The sequence below is a fragment of the Anopheles gambiae genome, chromosome 2 (genome assembly GCF_943734735.2).
Source record: "Anopheles gambiae chromosome 2, idAnoGambNW_F1_1, whole genome shotgun sequence".
Lineage (NCBI taxonomy): Eukaryota > Metazoa > Arthropoda > Insecta > Diptera > Culicidae > Anopheles > Anopheles gambiae.
This window is the reverse complement of record NC_064601.1, coordinates 11212200-11236879: the sequence shown is the minus strand read 5'-3', so window position 1 is coordinate 11236879 and position 24680 is coordinate 11212200. Positions and strand designations below refer to the sequence as shown.

The 24680-nt window shown below is 47.1% G+C and overlaps 1 protein-coding gene across 7 annotated transcripts in view; it reads left to right on the top strand.

Annotated features, from left to right (window-relative positions):
* LOC1281268 (ATP-binding cassette sub-family G member 1) overlaps positions 1-24084 on the top strand; it is a 28895-nt gene extending 4811 nt beyond the window's left edge. For 5 of the 7 annotated variants that reach the window (XM_061648769.1, XM_061648770.1, XM_061648771.1 and 2 more), the window contains exons 3-9: positions 9822-10422; positions 18040-18169; positions 18249-18454; positions 18554-19128; positions 19215-20027; positions 20116-20216; positions 20290-24084. In XM_061648769.1, the coding sequence (XP_061504753.1) occupies positions 9914-10422; positions 18040-18169; positions 18249-18454; positions 18554-19128; positions 19215-20027; positions 20116-20216; positions 20290-20790 (2835 nt within the window). In that variant the 5' untranslated portion in view covers positions 9822-9913 and the 3' untranslated portion in view covers positions 20791-24084. Of the gene's footprint in view, positions 1-9821; positions 10423-12303; positions 13883-16056; positions 16197-18039; positions 18170-18248; positions 18455-18553; positions 19129-19214; positions 20028-20115; positions 20217-20289 lie in introns of those variants that run through there. The other 2 variants (XM_061648774.1, XM_061648775.1) reach the window with 2 other exon arrangements.
* The last annotated feature ends 596 nt before the right edge of the window (positions 24085-24680 follow it).

Below are 24680 nucleotides of genomic sequence, written 5' to 3'. Positions count from 1 at the left end.
TCGAAAAAGCAACGAATACTTTGGTAAATGCTTGCTATCAACGCTCGCTAAGCTAATCCACCTCACGCATATCACGACGCTCGAGTAGGACTTTCAACTCAGATTGCTCGGGTTAGCGATAAGTAACCTACTTTTAGCACACCTGTTGTCGCACTGACCGCCACCGAAGATTCGGCGGAATAGGGAATCCGGTACATCTTATCTACGCAGCACTGTATCATTAGTTGCGCTTCGTTTTTGGCTTCTTTCTTCAAACAATTCAGTGCAATCGCACTTAACGATTATCAGCGTAATGATCGGTGTTTATGTGTGTGCGTGTGTATGTAATCGCACGCAGTAAATCAACAACCAACCTCTTGCGGCGTCCTTTTTCTCCCAACACAAGTTATTATCTAAAATCAAACACAAAAACCGTGCACCAAGATAATAGGCCAGATAGCAGCCAAACACACTAGTGCGTTCGATGTCAATGGACCGATAACAACCCGGCCAGTACTGCCGCCATCGATGACCGCACACCGTAGCGAGCCCCCAGAACCTTTGACCGGCTTCGCGAGTGCACCGTGCACTGAGCTATCGCTAAAAATAAGTGCGCCGTACCGTGACAGGACCGGCACAGGTGCGTCACAATATCAGGGAATACCTTGTGCGCCAGGTGTGATGTGTGTCCTCCTAGGGGCCCCTAGGCTCGTGTGCAAGAGTGATTGTTACTGTTATCGGCTGTTATCGAGCCGCGTCGCGCACCGAGGGAAGCAGCACATGGCGGTTGGCCAATGTTTGGGTGGTAGCTGATATCGATAAGCAACAAAACACGGAAGAGGAACTGCTGCACCAGGCCACCAGGTGTGCCTAGTAACGTGCTTAATGATTGGGAGCTGATTTGAACGGTCTCGCACGATGAAATGTTGTTTCGCAAAAAAATCAGTTCAACATTCATCTGAATCTGTTGTTTTCGCAGAACAGACAAGTAGTAGCATATACAAAGCAATCATACAAAAAAGGGTGGGAAATCGATTAAAGAACCACGTTGGAATTGACGAATGACTTTTTTAGGGTTTAGGAAAGGATTTCCAAGAATTTCATATTTGATGTTATTATCGATTGAATTCGTTGAATCAGTATCCAGTAGAAATGATTATAGTAATATCAATCCACCCATATAGTAGCATTTAACAAGATAAACCAGTTTAACAGCACAATATAACACGGAGGATTCCAAGCATGCATTAGAGTAATCAAAGATAGGAAAAAATACCTTGAAAAACGACAGCTTTGTAGTAGTGTTAGGTGGTGAAATATGTCAAATGAACCATCATTACATGGCTGATGCATATGTTGTTAGCAAATATTGAAATACAATAGCTCAGATTAAATACATTCCCTCAGAAACCACAACACTGCCTAACGGAATTAAGAAAGTTGTGATGATATTAATGTCTATCGAACGATCACTATGCTCTCGCCCATGGATGGAGTTTAATCAATTTTGATGATTCTTGCCTTCCAACCGCCTTGCGGGTGCGCACTAAAATTGGGCAACTCATAGACCATTTAACAACAGGCGCCTATCCACAACCCCCTTCAAAAGGGATCGGGGGCAACAGATATGCATGCCTAGAAGGAAGTGGAGTACATGAAGCAAATCCACGCTCTACGCCATTCTCGCCGTGATTGATTTGATAATCGATAGGAGAACAGCACAACCACACGGCGGCAGATAAAGCTGTCCGATTTTTTGCCACACACACACACAGACACACACAGTGCTGCAGTATAGCAAATTCATCGACGCTCAATGGTGGCCATTGCGGTTGATTTATCGGCAACGATATTGCAACGACCGGTACGAGAGGTTTGTCTTGCTTTATTGACCATTCATCCACCGTCCAGAAGAACGTCCAAGCACCGAGCACCAGCGGGCTAGATATAGATGGATGGGCGAAGCTAACGTGCAATTATTATGCCCTCACGGTACATGCCACCCCCGTCTTTTCACGCCAGTCTGTCCGCCTACGGTATATGTCGAAAGAACCCTCCACTGATTGAGCATTGTTTAGCAGAGCGGACACCTTAACGCCACAGGAAACACAGTTGTGCTATCGTGTGTCACTGGCACGGGCGCGAAATTCCTCCACTCGCTAATCCGTCGCTCGCACTTTTGCTTTCCGTTGGTCGCTTACGCGCTTATTTCGCTTTTCCCTGTTACGCCCGAGTCTGAGACAGCCTGACACTTTTTTTTGTGCCACCTTCTCCAGTCCTAAGTACACTTGCACTTGAGCAGCAGAGCGCAGCTCCGAAGAAACCTCTTACCTTGGGCCCCTCCTAACGTTCATAAGCAAAGAACGCTTTTCCTGTACGGGTTTCTCGACCGTCGCCTCGTGGCAGCAAGGTTAGCATCTTTATTTTTTTATTTTTTTTACGTAATTCCCATTGCCATTGTGGCGTTTCCTTCGATTATCGTTCCGAAATGGCTTCCCGGTTTAATGTGCAAGCGGCGGCTCCGGTTCCGTGGGTGGGTGGGGGTGTGGGGGCGATGACTTTTGCACGAGGACCATTTTTAACGTAACCGTTAGAGGCGAGAGCACGTTGGCAGGAACTTCTTGCCTCGTTGGCTCGTTACATGAGGTTCTTCGGTCTATCTGTCTGTAGTCTGCTCACAGCTAGCTTCTGTTCGTTAATTTTCTTGTTCGTTCTCCTCTAAGCCCACCGGTGATTGGTGGCGGTGGAGGGGACACTCCCGGGAGCATCAGATTGCTTGCGTTTTGCGTTGCGTAATTAAAAGATGTCCTCGGGTGTGATATAAGATTTCTTTCGCCAACAACCCACCCGAGCGCTTTGAGGGTTTGCAATGGGAACATAAAACACTGGTAAAGGTCAATTACGATTTCTCGGAAACCATTGTAGGGAAACCCTGGGAAGGATTTTAATAAGCAATGTATTGGGCAGGAGGATGCGATTTGTAGGGCTTAGGATACTCGAAGACACCCATGCTGCTTCTTCAATGTTATAATTCTAAGGTTCTAATAGATAAAATGGTCATGTTACGATGATTAAACCAAATGGCTTTAAATTCGTTTTTACTATTATTGCTAATGTATGTAAAAAATAACAAATGCAAATAAATATATTTGTAATAAAGAAGGCGGATACTGGACTAAGCCACTAAGCAAAGTATGAAGTCAGAAAATAAATTCCTCCCAAATCCCAGACGAGCACACAACCAATCGCATAATATTTCAACGATCAACTAGCGGAGAGATTGAACGAATATTTGCGAACTTAGTCATGCCGGCGGTATGGCACACATCACGAGCTTTGTTAGCCTACCTCAACAAACGATTAGTCAACAATTTGCCCATTGATTGCTCCACCACCAACCGCAGCTCCCCCCTACACTGCTCGGTTCAGCTACCGTGCGGCGTGTGCATCATATTTCTTCCTGTACCCTCTAACCACTATCAATCGAATCCATCCCCACTCAGACCCAGACATCCATTTCCGATGAAATACGGTACGCCGGTACAAATCATGGGAAAATCGCACAACTGTTTTGTGCTCGCGGCAGGAAACGGTTTGCTACCGTTGTTTGAATGCAATCGATCTCCGGCACGGCGTGTTGGATTTCTGGCTTGTCGTCGCGGTGTCCTGTTTACTGCCTACACGGATAGTGAGTGTCAAGCATGGCAGATAGGGCGTGGATTATTGCTGTGCATTTTTCATGCATCAACTAGCCACTCCCCACTAGCACATTCCATAATTGTTTTCCCTTGCACTTCGGTGCACTTTTTTGTGTGCCAATTGCACCGAAAACGATAAGCGAAAACTACAACAGGAGCGGATCAAAATGAAACAAAACTTTCCCAAAACTATGAATCAAATGCAGATGAATGCACTTTGCAGGATTATGGTTGCTAAAAATATGCGATACGACGAATGGCGAGAAGCGGAGAAGAGCACACGAAGCACGATGTAAAGCTTAGGATACGATATAAATTGCAAAAAAGAGAGAGAGAACACACCACAACATCTGCTCTGTCCGCCTCCGTAGTTCAAGTGCAAACCTCTAAAGCCCACACTTTCCCCTCCACCTGCATGGTACAGTACAGTGAGAGTTTTTTTTTCTTCACTGCCATACCAAAGCAGAAGTGGAAGGACGCGAAACAAATTACTTGCTTCGCAAAACGTTAATGATTCAAAAGCGTAACACTTTTCTGTTGGCCGGGTTGTGTTGGTTTCGTTTCTAAGCTGCCCCGGGTGTCTGTGTGTGTGTGTGTGTTCCGTTGTACAGCGTAACGTAAGCGAATGTACACTCCCCGTCCGTATCGGTGACTAACATGCAGCCTCCATCCTTGTGCCCCGACCCAAACCGACCCGAAGCGCAACGCCACTCTTTGCTGTGTGCACTTTTTTAACCGTACCAGTGGAATTGGGTCCCCATCCTATGTGCTGCAAGCGTAGCAAATGGAGAACAAGACACACACAGAGCGAACCGATAAAATGGCTCAGACACAGCTGGGCAGGAACAAAAAAACCCGATCTACGAGTGCAGTTGCACTCGGTGCACCAGGAACCAAACCGGCCGAACGGGGCGCGCGAGAGTTTATCATCCATGTTGGTGGTTGGTGCTGGTTGGGTGCTACCATCATGCTGTGGCGCAATGGCGTTGGCAGGGAGAGGCGGCTGCTTATGATTCTTTGTTTTCGGTTGGGTTTCGCCGGTTTGTGGGTGCGGCGCGCGTGTATCTGCTGGCGGGTGAGGGGGGGCTCGTGGATAACGCTCTCAAGGGCACTCTCAAATGAACTTCAATGAATGGCAAAATGTGCAGAAATTGGAAAGCTTTATTCCGAGGAGACAGGGAAAAGTGGAAGTGTGGTTTAGTGATGTGCTCTCTGGAGCGCACCCACGACTCCGATCCGACTCCAACTATTGTTAGTCCGATTCCGACACCGGCAAAATGGAACAACTAGATCCGCCCGGAGTCGGAGTCGTTTGGAGTCGTCGGTAGTCGTCCGGAGTCGTCGGAGTCATTCGTAGTCGTTCGGCGTCGTTCAGAGTCGTTCGGAGTCGATCGGAGTCTGAGTTGTCCGGAGTCGTCCGGAGTCATTCGGAGTCGACCGGAATCGGAGTTGGTCGGAGTCAACAGGAGCCTTTGTGCGTATGATCAGACCTTTCCTTTCGTTGTGTTTTTTGTCTTTCACTTTGCGCGTGCACTTCTTATACAGGCCTTTGTTTCAAAGGCCGACCTCGGCCGACTCCAGATGACTCTGGATGACACTGTCTGTAGCCGATTCCGGATGAATCTAGACGACTCCGTACGACTCCGAACGACTCCGGAAGACTCCGACTCCGAACGACTCCGAACGATTCCGGACGACTCCGAACGATTCCGGACGACTCCGAACGACTCCGAACGACTCCGAACGACTCCAAACAACTCCGGACGACCCCGAACGACTTCGAACGACTCCGGACGGCTTCAGACGACTCCGGGCGTTTCTGGATGATTCCGGACGACTCCGAACGGCTCCGGATGATGCAGGGCGGACCTATCTTCCGGAGTCGATTCCGAATTAATCGGAGTCGGATCTGAGTCGATTCCAGATTTTTGCCTACTTTACCCATCACTAGTGTGGTTGTTTCGCCCACTGTTTCGCGAGTCGAGTGACTTTAACTCATTTTCAATCACCAGAAAACTGGAGCCAAGCGTGAATTATACCAAAAATCTGAATTCATTTGCAAAGTAACCCGGAATGGGGCTACATTTTCTGCAGTTAAAGCTAAGCACGTCCTAGCTTGTTAGTTTTCCTCAACTCGCAAACCTCAACCTCAAGCTCAGCTCATCCATTTCTAAATAGTATCGCGTTTCTTCGTCAACACGCTGCTCGGAACAATCCTCCGCTCTGTTTCGTACCGTGATGTAGAAGAACAGAGAATCAATTTAACCTTTCATTTTCACACCGAAAGGAAATCAGTGCCAACAAGGAATGTGGAAAATGTAAACGAGCATACCTTTTAAAAAATTAACAACACCACCAATCCCCGCTTTCAATCGTACGCCTCGATTAGCTTTTTATCGGCAGCCACAGGTCGAGCACAACCGAACTGTCCAACTGATGATAGGGCACAAACTCGCTGTGTCCAAACCCCATTTTCACCAACCTCAGTTTGGGGTAAAGTGACACTAACCAACGTCAATTTCAGGGGTTTCCTCCTTTTGAAAACATGTTTTTTTTTGTATCAAACTCTTCGCTCGCACAAGCATCCGCTTTGTGCTTCACGTTCCGCGTCTGCTGTTTTTCCCACCTTTCGATGCCGGTTTTAGCATCTTTGCATGTTGGTGCCACACGATGCTACGGTACAACAAATACATAAACAAACAAACAAAAAAAAACACACACACCAACCCATAGCTTTAATGGCACCAGCGCTCTTGGGCCAGTGGCAAAGTGTCATCAAACGTTTCCCATTTCTGGGTAAAGCCTCTGGTAGGGGGACGGTAAAGGGCGGCAGGCAGCAGCAACCAGAACACGGAAGGCGAAACTGCCATCTCGGGGCGGATAGCTGTCGGTTGGTCTAACCGGCGCTATTAAATTTATCACTGTCACCCAGTGTCAGTCAGGTCCGGTTTCCCTTCGGCCAGGTATGGCCACCCGTCCCGTCGTTTTTCCGATGATCTTCCGGATGATCGAACCGATACGTTTTCCTTGCAAAGGGTGTGTATGTGCATGTTCTAAAGCAAAACTTTAGCAATAACGTTAAAGAATAGAACGAATCGGCAAACAAAGAATTTAAACCCACTTCTGGCTCTCCTATGCTCAGCCCTTCCGCCAGGCAATCCGGTTGCAGGAGGACCTGCTAAAATATTCCATCCTTAGTTTGAGTTCGACTACCGGAGCGGGCGCTCTCTCCTTCTCTCTCTCTCTATGGTTTAACGATCGAAGCCGACTAAAAATTCGTTTTGAAGTTCAATGTTCAAGGACCTGCGGGAGGCTGACTGGTTCAACTTTGTGTGCGGGTTCTTTTTGTCCTTCGCGACCAAGCGCCGGTTGGAAGTTGCCACCAACAAAAAAGACGCTACCCAACCGAACGTACGACCAAACGACATACGCTTTTATGAGCTTCTATGAATAGCGGATCGGCAAACTGACGGCATAATAAAGTGCCGCCCGGTTGCATGCAGCGGATGCATCGGTGGCGTACATTCTTGGCACCACACATCTATGTGTGTGTGTGTAGGAAAACAACATGCATCCTCTCTCTCTCTCTTACGTTGTTGCATGCATAACGGCTGGAGTCATTTTGCTCTTAGAATAGTTCTAAACACACCATTTGGGTACCAAAGCGTACGGTTTTCAGATGTCACTGTTTTGGAAAACTATTTCACCTGAAGGTCTTTCTACAGTCGGTGGCTGGGGAGTTGACGTGTGTGCTCGTGACCCTTTTGGGTAATGGGGAACGTGTCCACAAACGACCACTACCAGAGCTCCATCGCCCTTTTTGTGCACCTCCGGTGGGAATGCTTCCAAGTTGGGGCCGCATTACAGTGTCTAACAAAAACACACAAATCGATATGCAAATATTGCTCCCTCTCGTCCTCTTCCCTGAAGCTACTGCCCTGCCCAACTTCTGCAACACGCCACCTACCTTCCCGTGCTCACATTTCCTTCCGTTGGCACCGCTCGGAAAGGTGATCGCGTTTGCAACAGAACGGCAACACAAGCACGGCCTGTCTTGTTCTGTAAAATGGATAGCATTTCCGGCCGGGCTCCAAACTGGACCTCCGAAAGCGCACGTCGTCTCACGCAATGAGGAGAACGCGAAACAAACGCTCGACAACAATGTTCAGCAGCCCGGCTTCCTTCCGCCCTTATGAGTGCGAATGAGAATATGTGGAGAGCCGTTTTGCCTACCGGAAGGTATGATTTTTTTGTTTTTCTATCCCCCGTTTCATCACTTTTCTATATTGTGTCCACATTTGCAATGCTGGCTGAACCGACAATCGGACGCTGAGGGACACTTGACTAAAATGGGCATGTAAACCCCCAAAGGGGGGCATATTCACAGCGTCTTTCGAACACACAGCAGGCAACAAGAACCTCCTAAACATAGCTGTTCTCCACCGTTGTCACGAACTGTTTCCTGTTCACTTTCTGCAACTTCGCCTGTGACACAAAACAAAAATGGCGGAAGGCATTGCTTCATGTTCCAAAGTGTGTAAAACACGGTCGCACCATACCGCCCACACACTCGCACTGTCGGCTGCCACCATGCTTCTTACACCACGCACCCGCTGTGTGGAGATCCTGGAGCAGAGGCAAAGAGAAATTGCATCGAAAACTTGTCGCTGCAATAAAGTTCCCCTTTCCTGCGTACCGTGGTGTCAGGGGTCAAGGCTTTGCGGATCCGGTGGAAGAGACGAAAAGTTAAAACTACTAACATTTGCTTCCAACTGGTGGTTTCCAGTGTGATTGGATTTCTTTCAACACGGACGTGCAGTTTGTGCTGAGAACTTACTATCCCCCTTCCCCCCGCCTGAGGGAAAGAAAGTTGGCTTTGAAACATTAACAATCAGGCTAAGTCGAGCTGAGGCTGCCTTTTACAACAATATTCTTTGGCTTTCAATAAGACGTAAGGCATATTGTAGAAGATGCTCATTTCTGTTCTGTCATGGAAATTGGAGCAGTAGCACTCGCCGGGATTAGAGGGTTTTCCAGGTCAGTTTCGAATATGCACTTCATTACAGGGTTATCCAAGTCAGTTTCGAATGTAAACATCGTTATTCACCGCGTGCAAAATGTTATTCCACATCGATTTGACTTTACTTTTCTATTAATGATAATTTCTTGAGGGTTTTCCATATCACTTTCAAATGTGCACATCATTATTCATCGCCTACAAGATGGTTTTCAACAGCTGTCAAATGGTGTATTTGCATGATACAGGGGTTTTCAAGTCACTTTCAAATGTAAACATTGTTATTTACCGCGTGCAAGATGTTAATCCACATCAATCTGATATTTCATTTCCATCATCATATTTTTTTTATTTCTTCAGCATGGTTTTTAAACCCTCTCTTGCTGGATTAAATTTGACAGTTCTTTGTTATGTGTTGAAAATCATGTGTTGAAACTGAAAATTCTTTTTGAAGCAAATACACCATTTGACAGCTGTTGAAAAACATCAAAGTGACTTCGAAAACCCTGTATCATCTGTATTCCAAGTTGAAATTTCCGTTTTTACACATGATTTTCAACACATCGCAAAGAACTCTCTAATTCAATGCAGTTTGAGACGTGTTGAAAATCATGCTGCAGAAATTAAAAATTATGATGATGGAAATGAAATATCAGATTGATGTAGATTAGCATCATGCACACGGTGAATAGTAACGTTTACATTCTAAACTGAATCCCCCTACATTCCTTCTTACTTACTGCGGAATTGAAGTAACGCAATTTGATAATTGCAATTTACTATAACAAAGCAGCAGATGGAAGAACAACAAACCCACATCAAAGTACTGTGTTTATTGATATTTGATTATGACACATGTTCACCTAGCGGGTAAAGCGGATCGATTATGCTTATCGTCAAAATCCTTTCAATGTGATTGGTTATTGGCGTGGTGCATAATTTAACATAAATCGCACGTGCGGTTAAATAAACAGAGCACCAGCTGGCAGCTACCGTTCCGCTACATTAATACGCCCATCAGTCGAGTAGCTTTGCGGTTCACAACTAAACCACACACACGATACTTTAAAGCTTTTTCTGTTCTATTTTTTTTAATTAAATGATATTTCTCTATCGCTTCGTTACAGTCTGCGTTACGTCTCCTCCCAGTGAAGCATCCTGGAAGGATAGCCGCACGGTGCGGGTGGTGTAGTGGCGATCACCTCGCCCGGTCAGCACGATGGACAGCGGTATGATGACCGGCAAAACAAACAGTGACAGTGCTATGCTCGGAAGCATAGGTCATACCCACGGTCACCCACACAATCCGCTGCGACAGCATTCTCATCCATCACCGGCATCACTCCAGCAGCAGCAGCAGCAGTCCAACTCCCAGCAGCATCTGCACCATCACCATCACCATCATCACCAGCAGCAGCACCATCCCACGGACAGCCTGACGGAGGTGTCGGTCGTGGACATTAACGCATCGTTGGCCGCATCGGCCCCGCTCATATCACCACACGTTGCGGTGCATCCGATCATCGTACCGGCAGCGGCCGCGTCGACAGCGACAGCAGCCCCAGGCACTGGAGCCAGCGCACCCGGACACGTGCCCAGCTTCTGCAACATTCTGAACGCCTCCAACAGCAGTGACCTGCAGGCGGTGGCGTACAATTCGCTCACGCAAAACGTGCGCTGCAAATCCCCACCGACGCTGGTTGATAATCTAAAGAACGGGACAATCGGGTAAGCAAACAACAAAAATGCCAAATGGGAGGATTGCTGAAGATAGTAGTGCAGCGTTTTGTGGGATTATCTGCTGAAGATGATGCAATATGGCTGACGAAGGTCATACTTTAAAGCTACGTACTTTATCTAGCGCTAAACGATTGTATTGGAGAGGCAATGTAAAGCATTTCGTGCTCTTGACCTACTGCAAGGGATAGACCCATGCGCCCCTTGTGCACTACCTGCCGTGGTAGCAGGCCCTGCTGTAAGCCACTGTATCAGGTGAAGCGCTTACAGAGATTAAGACGTACATCAAATAAGCCATACACTTCATCAAATACCTGCGATAAGATAGCTGCAAAGCACAAATATTGCATAAGATGATAATCATGAAAGATGCTTTCCTTATTTACAAAAAATGTCGGCTCCATCAGCCGCTATTCAGAATTTACCAAAACAAATTGCCAGCACACATGTTCACAGTTGCCGATACGCCAATGTTCACAGTTGCCCAATTCTTTCCACGTACAGCCTACAGTGTTTACACTTATTTGCCTCCAGTGTTTCTCACACTATAGCCTCCCTCGGATGGAAATCAATGTGTGTTTGGGTAGGGAGAAAAACAGACCATCAGAAATGCCGCGTTTTTTTGTGCAGATCGATGAAAATAGTTTCCCCGCATAGTTTCATTGCTGTGTGTCTGCAATGCATCAGCGGCAGTAGCTTTACAGTTTTCAAAATAAACAGTAATAACTTTTCATTGCTCAAACGAATCCATTGGGATTGGTTTTTACTTCCCTTACTTTGTGCTTGGTTAAGTCAAAGCATAGCATAGCATCGCATCGGACATCGGAGTACTGGGGAATCAGTGGCGCAATCCGTTTTACTATATGCAGACAATAAGGTATAAGACAATCCTGCCGCAAAGGGACATCCATTTTCTCTAGCGCTTAATTATTCACCAAGCATTTCCATTTTTTGTTCGCCTTTTCTTTCGAGGTGGAAGAACAAGAGCAAGCGATAATGAAGGCACACCGTCAATATGCTAGGAAATAGCCCACCTTGTATCCAAGCTAAGACATTCTGTGACGGCGGTCGAACATAAAGCACCCGTTAGTCCGGCAAGTCTTCAAGGGCTGCGGCATCAGTTTGGGAGCAGGACGCCATCGACGGAAAGGCTGTTTCTTCCTTCACATTTTACTTGAAAGCAGATTTCATGCAATTCGTATCACTGTGGATCATCACTGTGTCATCATGTAAAGCATCACTGTGGATGTAAAATGTCATTTTCATCCGTTTGTTTTATCACAAAAATAAAATGAAGCCATGATAGTTCCTAAATGTTGGGCTATGCGTATGCAATTCCGTCACGAAGGATACGCCTGGTGCCGCACTGCATAGATGCCGCCATGTTTTGCCGCCATTGCACACAAACCATAAGTCCCAAACAGCACAAAAATGCAAATCTTGACACACTGAGTTAACTCCACCGCTGGGAGAGAAAAAAGCCAGCGCGACTGGACAACAAGCTAATACGTGTCCGCCCAGAACCGATGACGCATTCAGGAAGTTTCTGCAAAGCGAAGAAACTCGATTGAAACTGAGACCACGATTCCTTCAATGGTGGTAGACACATTGCTAGGCACGCTGTGTCGCTTGCCAGGAAGGTCGTTGGGAATGTGGGGATGCGCTTAATTCGATTGTACTCGTTCTGATCCGAGCAGTGCGGGGCTGGCGCCGTGTGCATGTGTGACTCTGCAAGTGCACGGCCGATGGTCGCAATAATATCCCGGAAATTGTACCGGTGATGACGGTGGAAGCGGTGATGCTGCAATTTAATTTAGAGTGCAATCGTGTCCCGACTAACGGTGCACGGTGCAGTCGTGTACGGGGCGGGTTGGGAAATGGGTTGAAGCAAAGGTTTTCACGTCATTTGGCGAACACTGCATAAACTGATAGGGAAAGAAGGAAAGTGGGCGGAAATGCAGGAAAGCCAACGGCGTATAAATGCATCATAACTTTGAGGTAAACTTAAGTTTTCTCATCTCTATTGAGTTGTGCTGTTGAGAGCTATAAGCACGATCAATGGGGGAAAAATATGATTTAGTCGCACGTGCAAAAACGTTTATTACAGCTCTTTTTGACACATTCTTTCCGTTAATTACATACTTTTGTAGGGCATCACAATACAGCAGCTTTTGTTGGATGAGACTTTGATATGCCCATTTTGATACGTTAATTACTTGTCCAGTTGTCAGATAAGAACATCATCTGTTTAATGATATCACGCTAACTACGTTATCTAAACTTCAGCTATATATTTATTCAATTAAAAGTTACCAGACCACCTTGTGCCATAACAAACTCTCACTTAAAACCAAACAATCACACACCTATGATGCAACGATGTTTTTTTGTGCACCTTGGTACGAACTTTGAAGTCGTTGCGGTTCCTTTTTGTGTGTATGCCGTTGGCTCCACTAGCCGGCACCACTGCAAGAAGCACTATGCTCTATCAACCATCCACCACCCACACGCGTCGTCAGCGCACCCGGGGACACCGATAGGAAATTAAATCTAAATTGAGTTTAATTGACTCCAACAAACCAACACACGGCACGGTGTCACACCGTTGACGCGCGATGCACCGCCATCAAGCAAACCAAAGGTGATGTGTGTCCATCAGAAGTCAATTACTTTGCACCGGCTGGGCCACCCCAAAGGGAAGCTCTCGGTGAGCTATCGAAGCACTTCCTTCGCTTATTCCTTGCTTCATTTTACTTCGGTTAACTTCTTCTTCGCTGCTGTTGAAAACAGTACCACATCTTCCCGGTTCGTGTACGCCAATGCGGCACAACTAATCGAAGCCGTAGTTTTCACTGCCGGGAGAAATCACACGAACAGTTCTTTGCTTCCCAGACCAGCACAAACACTAAAACAAAAACACTCAACACACACACCCACTTGCCCTCGAGCCTAATTGAGTGCGATCGAGTCCAATGTGAACGATGGACTCATGATCTCGGGCGACAGAACCCGGACGCCAGATCGAATCTTTGCAGCAACCACAGTATGTTAGAACGGTTCCAGTTGATCGGTGGTGCTCTGTTGAAGTGTTTTGTTGTGTGAACATTGAAAGTGCGATCGACCACATGGACATGGAAGTGGCTGTCGACGCCATGGAGCATCCTCACAGTGGAACACCAGCGGACGGTTCGGTGCGTGAGCTGCCCGCACTCATTTGCGTACGTCCAACTTCGCCCGGGGGTGGATCGGCGTTCCGATTAGGAGCATTACCACCGTCGGGATGCAGCAGCCTGGAAGATCTGGACGACACGGTCGAAGGGACGACGATCTATCAGCTGAGCTGCGACAACCACTACAACCTAAACTTTTACGCCAACCGGTGCGATTCCGGGTCGGATGCGGGCAGCATGAAGAACTTCAAAAACCATCCGACGACCGTCTGGGTGAAGAGGTAGTTTGACCCTGACTCATTTCTAGTGTTGGTGTGTGTGTGTGCCAGACGATAATGTGTTTGGGTGCGTGCATTTGATAAGAAAGTAGTGCACACTGCTATGTCCTCACACTCTGCCCGCTGGGTTGACTAACCCAATTTGGGAACTGGGGTAGGATTTGTTTGAAAAGCTGCTGCTGCTGCTGCTGCTGCTTGGTTGGGTTGGAAAGGGTACGTAAATATCAACACCGATTGGACGTACGCACCTCCAGCTGACACCCAAATGCGTTTAGCATGTTATGTCTTGCTACACAACAGACTACCCCTTCATACCAAAACCTACACACCCAGGGTGGTACGTGACGGCAAAGGTCCACGATTTCCATCACGTTCCTCAAGCTGCGGGTCAATGCTACTCGCGGCGGGGAAGGTCGATTGAGCGCTTTGCCCTAAAAAAACGGAACTCACTTTCTACGCCAAACGTACCCGCTTAGTGTTCGTTTATCGAGGAGCCTCAGTGCGTCAATTTCGTGTTATTTTCCCTGTTTAAATGATTTCAATATGAATCAATATTTCAATATTCACATGAATCAATATTTCAAATAAAAATTACGCATGTTTTCATTTTTAATTGTTTGTTGAACGAGTTGCAACGGAATGTTGAATGATTCACCCAACCAGTATTGACTAGTGGCTAATTATTGTAGCCATACTTTATCGTTAAGCAATAGCATTTCTAATCTGCGTATTTTTTAGGTAAACAAATATCTTTCTTCTTCTTTTTTTCAATCACCTCCTACGGGCAATATACAGCATATGTACCAAGAACTAACCAAAAACCGTTTCATTTCAATTGTACTGTAAACAACCCAATATGAACCCAGATCGAGCACCTGGTTTCCCCCGTTACACGATCAAAAACAATTCAGGGTTTCTTGCCATTTTTCCTCTCTTTTCACGGTACATGGCACACCACAGCGGGCAACCGCAACCTACCCAAAACAATACTTCAGAATTAAAATAAGAAACAGCATGCCATCGATCGCCTGGTCGGTTGGTTCACTGGCGTTGCGATCCGTTCATTTGCTCTTTTTTTCCTCGTTTTGCTCGTCAGTTGTACAGTGCATCAACGGCCCCCCGGAACACCCCGCTCCTCGTGGCTGAAGGTGCGATACGGCCGGTCACTTGGTGTAGTTTTATTTTTAAAATTCGGCATTCTTCTCAAACCCCCTCTCCTTACGTTTATACACGTTTGATCGGTTAGAAGTGCATGTGTACCGAGCTAGACGGCAAACCTAGGGCAACGCATAAACAACGAATACCGGAAATTTATAATCGCTCGCGAGCGATAGTAAAAAAAGCCAAAAAATAAAACATTATTAAACCACGCAGCTTTTTTTTTTTTTTATTCAGTAGGGACGGCTTTGCCGTATTGCTAACCACGCAGCTTTACAAACACCAAAAAAAAAAAACAATCTCACTGGGTGACGTACCCCGCCTGGCAAACGGGTCCTGCTGGTGTAATTCCAATGCATGTCACGGTCGTGGTCGTGTGAGGGTCACATTTGGATTTTGTTTTTTTGTATATGCCGAGTGCTTTGCTTTGCTGTTCCTCGGTTGCCTAACCTTAGCCGTCGTCTTGGATTGTTCAGTCTTCTTCTCTTCAATCGATTGAGTAATGTGAGCGAACTTTAAGCGGCTTCTTATCAACGGGCCTTCTTGCAATGTAATTGAACCCACCGCGCCCGGTCCAGTGATTCCAGAGACAGCACCGAGCCACCAGCACGACTCCCTTTGGTTGAATTTACACATCATCATTCCACCTGGTGGACCGGTGGACTTCCTCGTTGTTTTTTTGTTGCCACTAACAAATCGATTCATTTCGTTTGACATCACCTCCTCGAAAACGGTGATGCGAAAATCGCGTTTTCAAACCGTTTCACATATCTCCAAGAGCCTCTGAAGGTCTGGAGGTGCTCAAGGAAGTATCCATTCATTGCTGATAGACGCCTCCTCCATCGTTCCCGTCAGGTGATCGGGCAGGGGAGTTAGCCGTCCACGACAATAAGTAATCAGAAATTGCTGCCGAGCGATTAGCGCAGTACCAACAATGCCCCAATATGCTGGTCGATGGTTATCAGCAGCAGCAGCAGCAGCAAACGGCAGGACGCGTCCTGCTGCACGATCTTTGCCTTTTAGTGTACCATTGGCCGTTTTAAGGTGTGGACTGTAGTGGCGTTAGGTAGAGCTAGGCGACGGAAACGGTTCTTGAGGCATTTCGAACCCCGGCGGGGAAATACAAAAAAAACGGAATGACGCTCCCGTCCGAACTATGGTGAGGTGAATGGTTGGTGGGAAAAAAAACAGTTGTATTCTGAAAGTGAGCTTGTGTAACGTTGTGGTTGATGCTCCTGTTTTGTAGTTTTTGGGTTAATGAGCTACTTCAGAGCATCTGGAAATACGCGTACAAACATCTAGATGTTAACAAACATCCTATCTGAATCAAGAATTAGCGCTTGTTACACTGTTCCGAGAAGTCGAGTGAAGTAGTCCTCTGGTATGACCCCATCGTATCCAACAAAAACGCCGCAGTGTTTATGTAAATACACTAATTAGAAATGATGTCACTGTTGGTAACGCGTGGATAAGCATGATACATGATCCTGCTTCTGCTAACTGCACTGACGTGTAGCTGGTGTCACACGGAATCGTCCATCCGCTGTGAAACGAATTCGGGATGGAGAAATTTAATCGCCTCCGGTCACGATTCCACCTCCCCCGCATTACTACAGGGACACATACACACACGTACCACCTCCCGGTGTGATGGGCAAAAGTTTGACACGGTATGAAGGACGGTGGCATAATGTTAATTAAAATTTCCACTCAATGTTTCTACCTCTTCCACTGAGGACCCACACATCCTTTCGGGTGAGCGCGCGTGCTGAATGTGGAAATCGATTTATTACTTTCTAGTTATGTTTTGCTTTCTATCGTTTTCTTACCCTAAATAAGGAAACATTCTAACCATCGCCGCACGCCAAAGCTTCTCCTCAACCCGCGCACGGACAGTGAGACAGAGCTTTCAAAGCATAATGTATACCACCCCGCTACTTGCATATGCTTACCATAACATCGAACACAAACAGACAGAGGGCAAACCAAACTCTACCTCTTATAATTAGATCGATGTTTCGGTAGTGTGTCGCGTGGCGAGGATCCATTTTTGTTGTTGTGACTCCGGCTCCGCTAGACCGTAAAGTAGGAAGTCAGCCTGTTTGCGTAACGAAAGGCAACCAAAGCAAAGATTTGCGGTCCATACCAGTGCCAGTTCACAGCGTCAGGTCGGGAGAAGGAAAAACCTACCGTTAAAGCGTTATACCAATCATTCCACTCGCCGAAAACGACGAAAGCGAGTTGTAATTTATGCCCGTCTAAACGGGCTTACGGCGACACACACAAACGATCGCATTATGGATGGCTACCACCATGCCCGACCATGCTTTGGCCGGCTTTTTCGCGCCCGTAAACAGGTTAGCACAGGGCAAGGAAACTTCCCTTCCCGGTGGAGAATTCGAATAAAAATCATTAGCAATGAAAATATCCTCCATTGTGTGTCGCCTCGAAGCGCAACGATAAAACGCAAAGTTTACGCAATTTCTGCCGACGCCCAAATGAATTCTAATGGGCCTCCTTTTCAACACCCCCAAAACCTGCGGGAGGGGATTTTTTTGTATTAATTATTATGAGTCCAATTCGTCACCGTTACTGTACGCCACAGAAAATTGAAGGGGAGAGGGGGGGGGGAGGGCCAGGGCGAACTGGGTAATCGAGATTAAGCACCCTAATATGCCGGGAGTGTTCTACCGGCATGACGAATTAATTGACGCTTGGCAAGTGTGCTTTTTGCCTCCTACATTACACACACTAATTGTTGATGCTCATTAAACTCTCATCGGGCTGGTGCCTGCAACCGGTTACCGGGAGGAGAGTTTCAACTCCATTTATGAGGTTCACATTATAACGCACCCGTTAAGCGTGAAGCAAAATACACAACAAAGCTTTTAGAGGTTTTGCTTTGCTGTGTTTTAACAAACACGGTTTGCATCGAAGTTTCATCGAACTAATCGCTCATTACGGTTTTGTTTTTGTTTTTTTTTCCTTTTTCCCTTCTCCAGGAACTCCCAAAGCGCTCTCTGCAACGGAGCCATCATGACAAACGGACAGTCGAAGGACTCGAATCTGGCGCACGGGCTGGTGCGCAAGGTGCTGAACAACAGCGATGGAAATGGACAGAAAAAGCCAATGGTAAGCGATGATAGACACTCTACCCCTCAACTCGCTCGATCAAGCTAATCTTTTCGTAACTTCGACTCCGCGCTATCAGGTATCACTCACGCATTTACCAAAGAGACCTCCGATCGACATCCAGTTCATGGACATGTCGTACTCGGTGTCCGAGGGGCATAAGCGAGGCTACAAAACCATACTGAAAGGCATCAACGGGAAGTTCCGCTCCGGGGAGCTGACCGCCATCATGGGACCGTCCGGTGCTGGCAAAAGCACACTCATGAACATTCTCGCCGGCTACAAGTAAGAACTTCGCTTTGACCCCTTTAGCTTCTCGGGCGCTTAAATGCCAGGACTCATATCTTTTGCTTCCAAAACATTGCACAACCCCAAACATTGCAGAACGTCGCATCTCAGCGGTTCGGTGCTGATCAACGGCAAGGAGCGCAACCTGCGCAAGTTCCGCAAGCTCTCCTGCTACATCATGCAGGACGACCGGCTGCTGCCCTACCTGACCGTGCGCGAGGCGATGATGGTGTCGGCCAACCTGAAGCTCGGCAAGGATATTTCCGTCTCGGCGAAGCGGGCCGTCGTGGAGGAGATCATCGAAACGCTCGGGCTGCTCGATGCGGCCAGCACGCTCACGCTCAACCTGTCCGGCGGCCAGCGCAAGCGGCTGTCGATTGCGCTCGAGCTCGTCAACAACCCGCCGGTCATGTTCTTCGACGAGCCGACGAGCGGGCTGGACAGTTCCACCTGCTCGCAGCTGATCGCCCTGCTGAAGTCGCTGGCGCGCGGCGGCCGCACGATCGTCTGCACCATCCACCAGCCCTCCGCCCGGATATTCGAGCTGTTCGACAATCTGTACGTGCTGGCGGAGGGACAGTGCATCTATCAGGGGCGCGTGAACGGGCTGGTACCGTTTCTGGCCTCGCTCGGGCTCGAGTGTCCGAGCTATCACAATCCGGCTAACTATGGTAATTCGTAATTCGCTTGCAATTGCTATGCGTGCGTTGCCCAAATGATAATAACCGGCTCTTCCTGCTTCCCTTTTTTTTCCCAGTGATGGAGGTGGCGTGCGGGGAGCATGGCGACTGGAACAGCAAGCTGGTGACCGCGGTGAACAACGGCAAATGCAACAACTACAATCAACCGCTCGCGCAAAGCAAGAGCACCTCCAACAAGAACGTATCGCTGGACGGCACGGCACCCGGTGCGACCGAGCGGGAGGACGAGCTGGCGCTGCTGAAAACGGTCGTCAGCACTGGCGACTACACGGCCATCAGTATGCCCCCGGCCGGCAACGCCGCAGCACCCGAGGCACAGCTGAACAATGAAAGCAAACAACCGGCGGGCGGCACGGACCGGAAACCAATGCTTGGCAATGGGGCAGAAGCGGCTTCTGCCGCTTCCCAGTCCACGACCACCACCACCACCACCGCTACGACCGCTGTCGGTGCGACGGGTGCATCGGTCAACCCGTCGTCCGATGCAACTGGCCCACTGCTGCCGGCCGTGGTGGTACCGCCAGCCGGGCCGGCGCAAACGCAGCCCGGTTGCAAGGCGACCTGCACCACCTCACTGCTCGACTCGACCGAAAGCGTCAGCATAACGGTGCCGAAGAAGCAGGCCGGCTTTCCCACCTCGGGCTGGATGCAGTTCTGGATACTGCTCAAGCGTACCATGATCACGATCATGCGCGATCAAACGCTCACGCAGATGCGGCTGCTGTCGCACGTGATCGTCGGCGCGATCATCGGCATGATCTATTACGACATCGGGAACGACGCGTCGAAAATTATGAGCAATGCCGGGTGCATCTTCTTCACCACGATGTTCACCATGTTCACCGCCATGATGCCGACGATACTTACCTGTAAGTGTGGAGGGAGGTTGGGTCGAAGACCATACTAACGACCGAACTAACCTATCCTATCTGCTTGTTGTCCCACTTCACTCCTCAGTTCCGACGGAAATGGCTGTGTTTGTGCGGGAGCATCTCAACTACTGGTACTCGCTCAAGTCGTTCTACTTCGCCAAAACGATCGCAGATCTTCCATTTCAGGTAAGGTTTGCTACATACTGTGACTATTGTCGCTGCCTGAACGGCGCAGTCTCATCCACTTCCCACCTTACAGGTACTGTTCACCAGCGTGTACGTGATCGTCGTGTACTATCTCACCTCCCAGCCGATGGACCCGAAGCGGGTGGGCATGTTCGTGCTGATCTGCATCCTCACCTCGCTCGTCGCCCAAAGCCTCGGGCTGCTGATCGGTGCCGGCATGAGCGTGGAAACGGGCGTCTTTCTCGGCCCGGTCTCCACCATCCCGATCATCCTGTTCTCCGGGTTCTTCGTCAACTTCGACGTCATCCCGAGCTACCTGCAGTGGGTCACGTACGTCAGCTACGTGCGGTACGGGTTCGAGGGCGCGATGGTGTCGGTGTACGGGATGGAGCGGGAGAAGCTTGCCTGCACCGAAATCTACTGCCACTTCCGCAGCCCGAAGAAGTTCCTCGAGGAGATGTCGATGGATAACGCGGAGTACTGGATCGATGCCACCGCCCTGTTCGGCTTCTTTATCGCGCTGCGCGTCATCGCGTACTTTGTGCTGCGCTGGAAACTGCATTCCATCCGTTAAACGTTAAACCGCAATCGGAAATCGCTCCGCCCCCTCCCCCTCCAACTCGATACCAAAGCCCCTGGACAGAGAGCAAACCGTAAAACAAATCACATCATCCAGCACTAAGGGGACAAGTGCTCCACGGAAGGATACCGTTGGGAGTACCCATGGCCCCGCACCCTAAACACTGCTCGCCAGCTCGCTCACCACCGCTAAAACCACCACGTGTTGCTTGCTTGCCTGCCCATATTGCTGTTCTTGCCCCGCCGATCTACCGACTTGAAACGGAAGTAGCCAAAGTAGCGCCCCGAGCGACATCAACCTTACACAATACACACACAAAAACACACACACACCACAGCCTTTCACCGTGAAGGAAGCAGGAAGCGAAGGTGGGTCTTACGCCTTCGGTTTTGTACTTGTATTTACCGACAGACTAGCGACAGTGCATCTGGGTCACCTCCGCTCTGCACCACTCTGTCTATTATTAGCCTGTGCATGGGGCCAGGATGCTGTGGGAGTGTTTATTTTCCAGCTCCGTTACACAACCCGTCTCCATTTTAGCAAGGCAAAGTCTTTTCCTACTCTAGATGTATATTTTAACTGACAGAAGCTCGTGCTCTATGTAACGTATCGCATTGTCGCACCTCCAGCAGACGACAATACCCCTTCTTTTCCCGGTAGTGCAATATAGCAAGCAATAGAGGAAAAGAGGGATGGTTAGGGCGGCTAAATAGCGAATGTTCAACCCTGTTGTACAACAGACCATACAAAACAGACCAATCACATAACACACCCAAACATTCACACACATACACATGCTCACTCTTTCTCTCTTTCAAACCCCCATAACGGCTACACACATTTAGAAGCAGTCGCGCAGTCACATTAATCGATGTCCTTTAAAAAGAAAGTATTACAGTAGTATTTATACCTCCCCCCGGTTCTGAAGCGTGACGTGAAGTGGGGAAAGCAAAAGTCAAACCGTACGCAAAGCGCTTAATAATAGCATGCAAGCATTACTAGAAACAAAAGTATAGTAAAACTAAACACACACACACAAACATCGTATAATCAAGAAGAAAGAGGAAACCATAAAACCATAAAGAACACACAAATCACATAAGCGGTGAGTCCCCGAACAAAACAAAAAAGTTACAAAGAAAACAAAAATAAAAAAAATGAAACGAAAACAAAACACATTTATGCATATAAGGTGGGATAGAAAGTTTTTTGAATCCGCTCGTATAGGCAACCAAAACCGTATATAGAACAGCGTAGCATATAGATGAAACAAACGATTGCGAGAAAGAGAGAAAGAGGGAGCACGAGAGAGTGAGAGAGAGCAAGAGCGAAGAGATAAAAGCGAAGGAACCCGATATAGTAAACAACAAGAGGAGGTGCAAAAAGAAGTTAGTTATCCGGTACATAGTTTAGTGCAAATTTTAGTCAAAAAAAAAGTTTTACTTTTACACAATTCGGCAAAAAATGAGACAAGCAAATATAATTAAATGATGGAATTAGGAAAACAAACAAAATCGTTACTTGATTGCGGAAAATCATTAAGGAGGTGAAGAAGAATGCAAAACAAAACGAAAAACTAAAGAAAAGATAACTTTTGTTTTCTTCTTCGAAATGGTTAAGAAACAAAATTAACACAAAATTTCAGTTTGGTAAAACAAAATAACATGAAAAACGTCCGTGCTATAGAAAGGAAACGTTTTCTTTCCTAACTTTATTTCTTTCTTTTTAAGGTGTTTGCGATTTGCGGCAACACAAAAAAACAGCAACAAAAAAATACACAACTACGCAAGAAAAGTAGCAAAACAGAGATCGTATGCATAAAAAGAACCAAACGTAATAAGAAAAGCGAGACCACAGCGCAACCCACACATTAGGAGCCAGCGGCGGCAGCAGCTGGACGATATCAGCCAATGAATGAATCATGTTGTTTTTTCCCGCCCGACATAGAAACATAGGAAAAGGGCACGCCACTTTAGTTTAGTATGTAAGTCCCAGCGTGTGCGTGTGGGCGTGCGTGGGCGTGTAGGTAGGTGCGGCAGAATATTCGGGAATTGAAATTTAAACGAACCGACTGCAAAAAGAGACGCAATTTGGCAGGGGTTTTCAACACAGCTGAAAAGTAACGAGGGTTGGGTGAGCCATCGAAGTGTGCGTGTAGAGCAACCGAGGAACGGTAGGATAGGAATGTGTCGTCGGGAGAAAAGACCTTTGTTCCCCTTTCGGAATCGTTTATATTCGTCTTTAATTATTTCCTCTCTGTTTGCGATATCAATCAACGTTAATAGTATTTTCCTGTGCACTTGCGTTTGCTCTGCAAAAGGTGTGATGTTTACGAGTGTACGGGGAGAGGAAAAAAGTTCTTCGAAACGAAGCCATTTTGCTTTTTTGCACTATCAAACGTATTACTTTATATAATCTTTTTGCGCAGAGCAGAACTATACCCCTGCTCTGAGTAGCTATCCGTACGGTCAGCATTTTAAGTGATATTATTTTTCATTAGCTAAAGAATCAACAACAATCTTTTCGCGAAACCGACTCTGATTCGGGTACGGGTTACTCAACCTATATAACATCGTCCCCCGTATGGTACGCACGCGAAACTTTGGATATTTTGTGCTTTAAGTTGCCTATCCACATGCTACGTAGTTTTACCACTCTTACACATATGTACAATATCTAATTTTAAGCTGATAATTAGTTATGCGAGCTGTCCCGTGTGTACGTGCGGGGAGTCGTTTAGTGTCCTAATTTGAAAACAGAAGAAGAAAAACCACGGTGATAGGGAACCAGTGTGAGCATGTTTAAAGGAAAGTAATTTATTTTATGAATTCTCCAAGCACGAAGCGCAAGCGCCCGGCAGTTTGTGTCCGAGGTTACTGCCGCGAAGCACGAAAGCTAGCAACAAAGGCGCTATAAACAGAAAGAAGTATGTGTAGCAATGCAAAAAAGGGGAAACCATTTCTGCGTGTGATAAGTGATAAATGATTTCACCAACCAAACAAGTTATAAAGTGCACGAGAGGTTTTGGGCGACGAAAAGGGATTCTGAAACCGGAACGGAAAATAACGGATAAGGACGCGGCGTCGCGAGGCGCATTTGCTCTCACGATCAGTACACACGCGTGTCACATTTTGAGTCGCTCGTGCGTTTAGGATTTCTAGGAGCATCATATTAGGAACACATTGTAGGGCACTAGGGTTTGGGAAGGTATGGAAAGGAAGAAAAAAACATACAACAACAACGGGATGATGGGATGGACAAAATAAAGAACCCAAATTTTGAAACAATCGCGATGAGTGTGGTCTTTTCGTTTTAATGGCGTTTTCACATTTTTGCCACAGTTTGAAAGAAATAACGTATGTTTGTTGTGAATACCGAATTTTAGACATTATAGGTAAACCAAAATGGCAATCCTGGCTTTACAGGGGTTTCCAAGCCAATCTCCAATGTGCACAGCGTTATTCATCACTTGCAAGATGTTTTTCAACAGCTGTCACATGTGTTTGCATCACAATACAATTTCAATTCATCCACATGATTTTCAACACATAATAAAGAACTGTCAAACTCAAAACCAGCTTGTGATGTGTTGAAAATCATACGAAAGAATTGCAAAATATTTGTATTGCAAATACAACATTGACATTTGTTGAAAAACATCTCGCAAGCAATGAAAAATGTTGTTGACATTGGAAATTAACTCCAATTCCAAATCAGTTTCGGCGCGTGCAAAAAGTTATTCCACATTACTATGATATTTCATTTTCATCATAAATATTATTTTAATTTCTTCAGCATGATATTCAACACTTTAACGGTATGTTTATATCGGGTTTTCCGTGGCGTCACTCATCCGGATTACATTACTCGTTGAAATTGTAAGT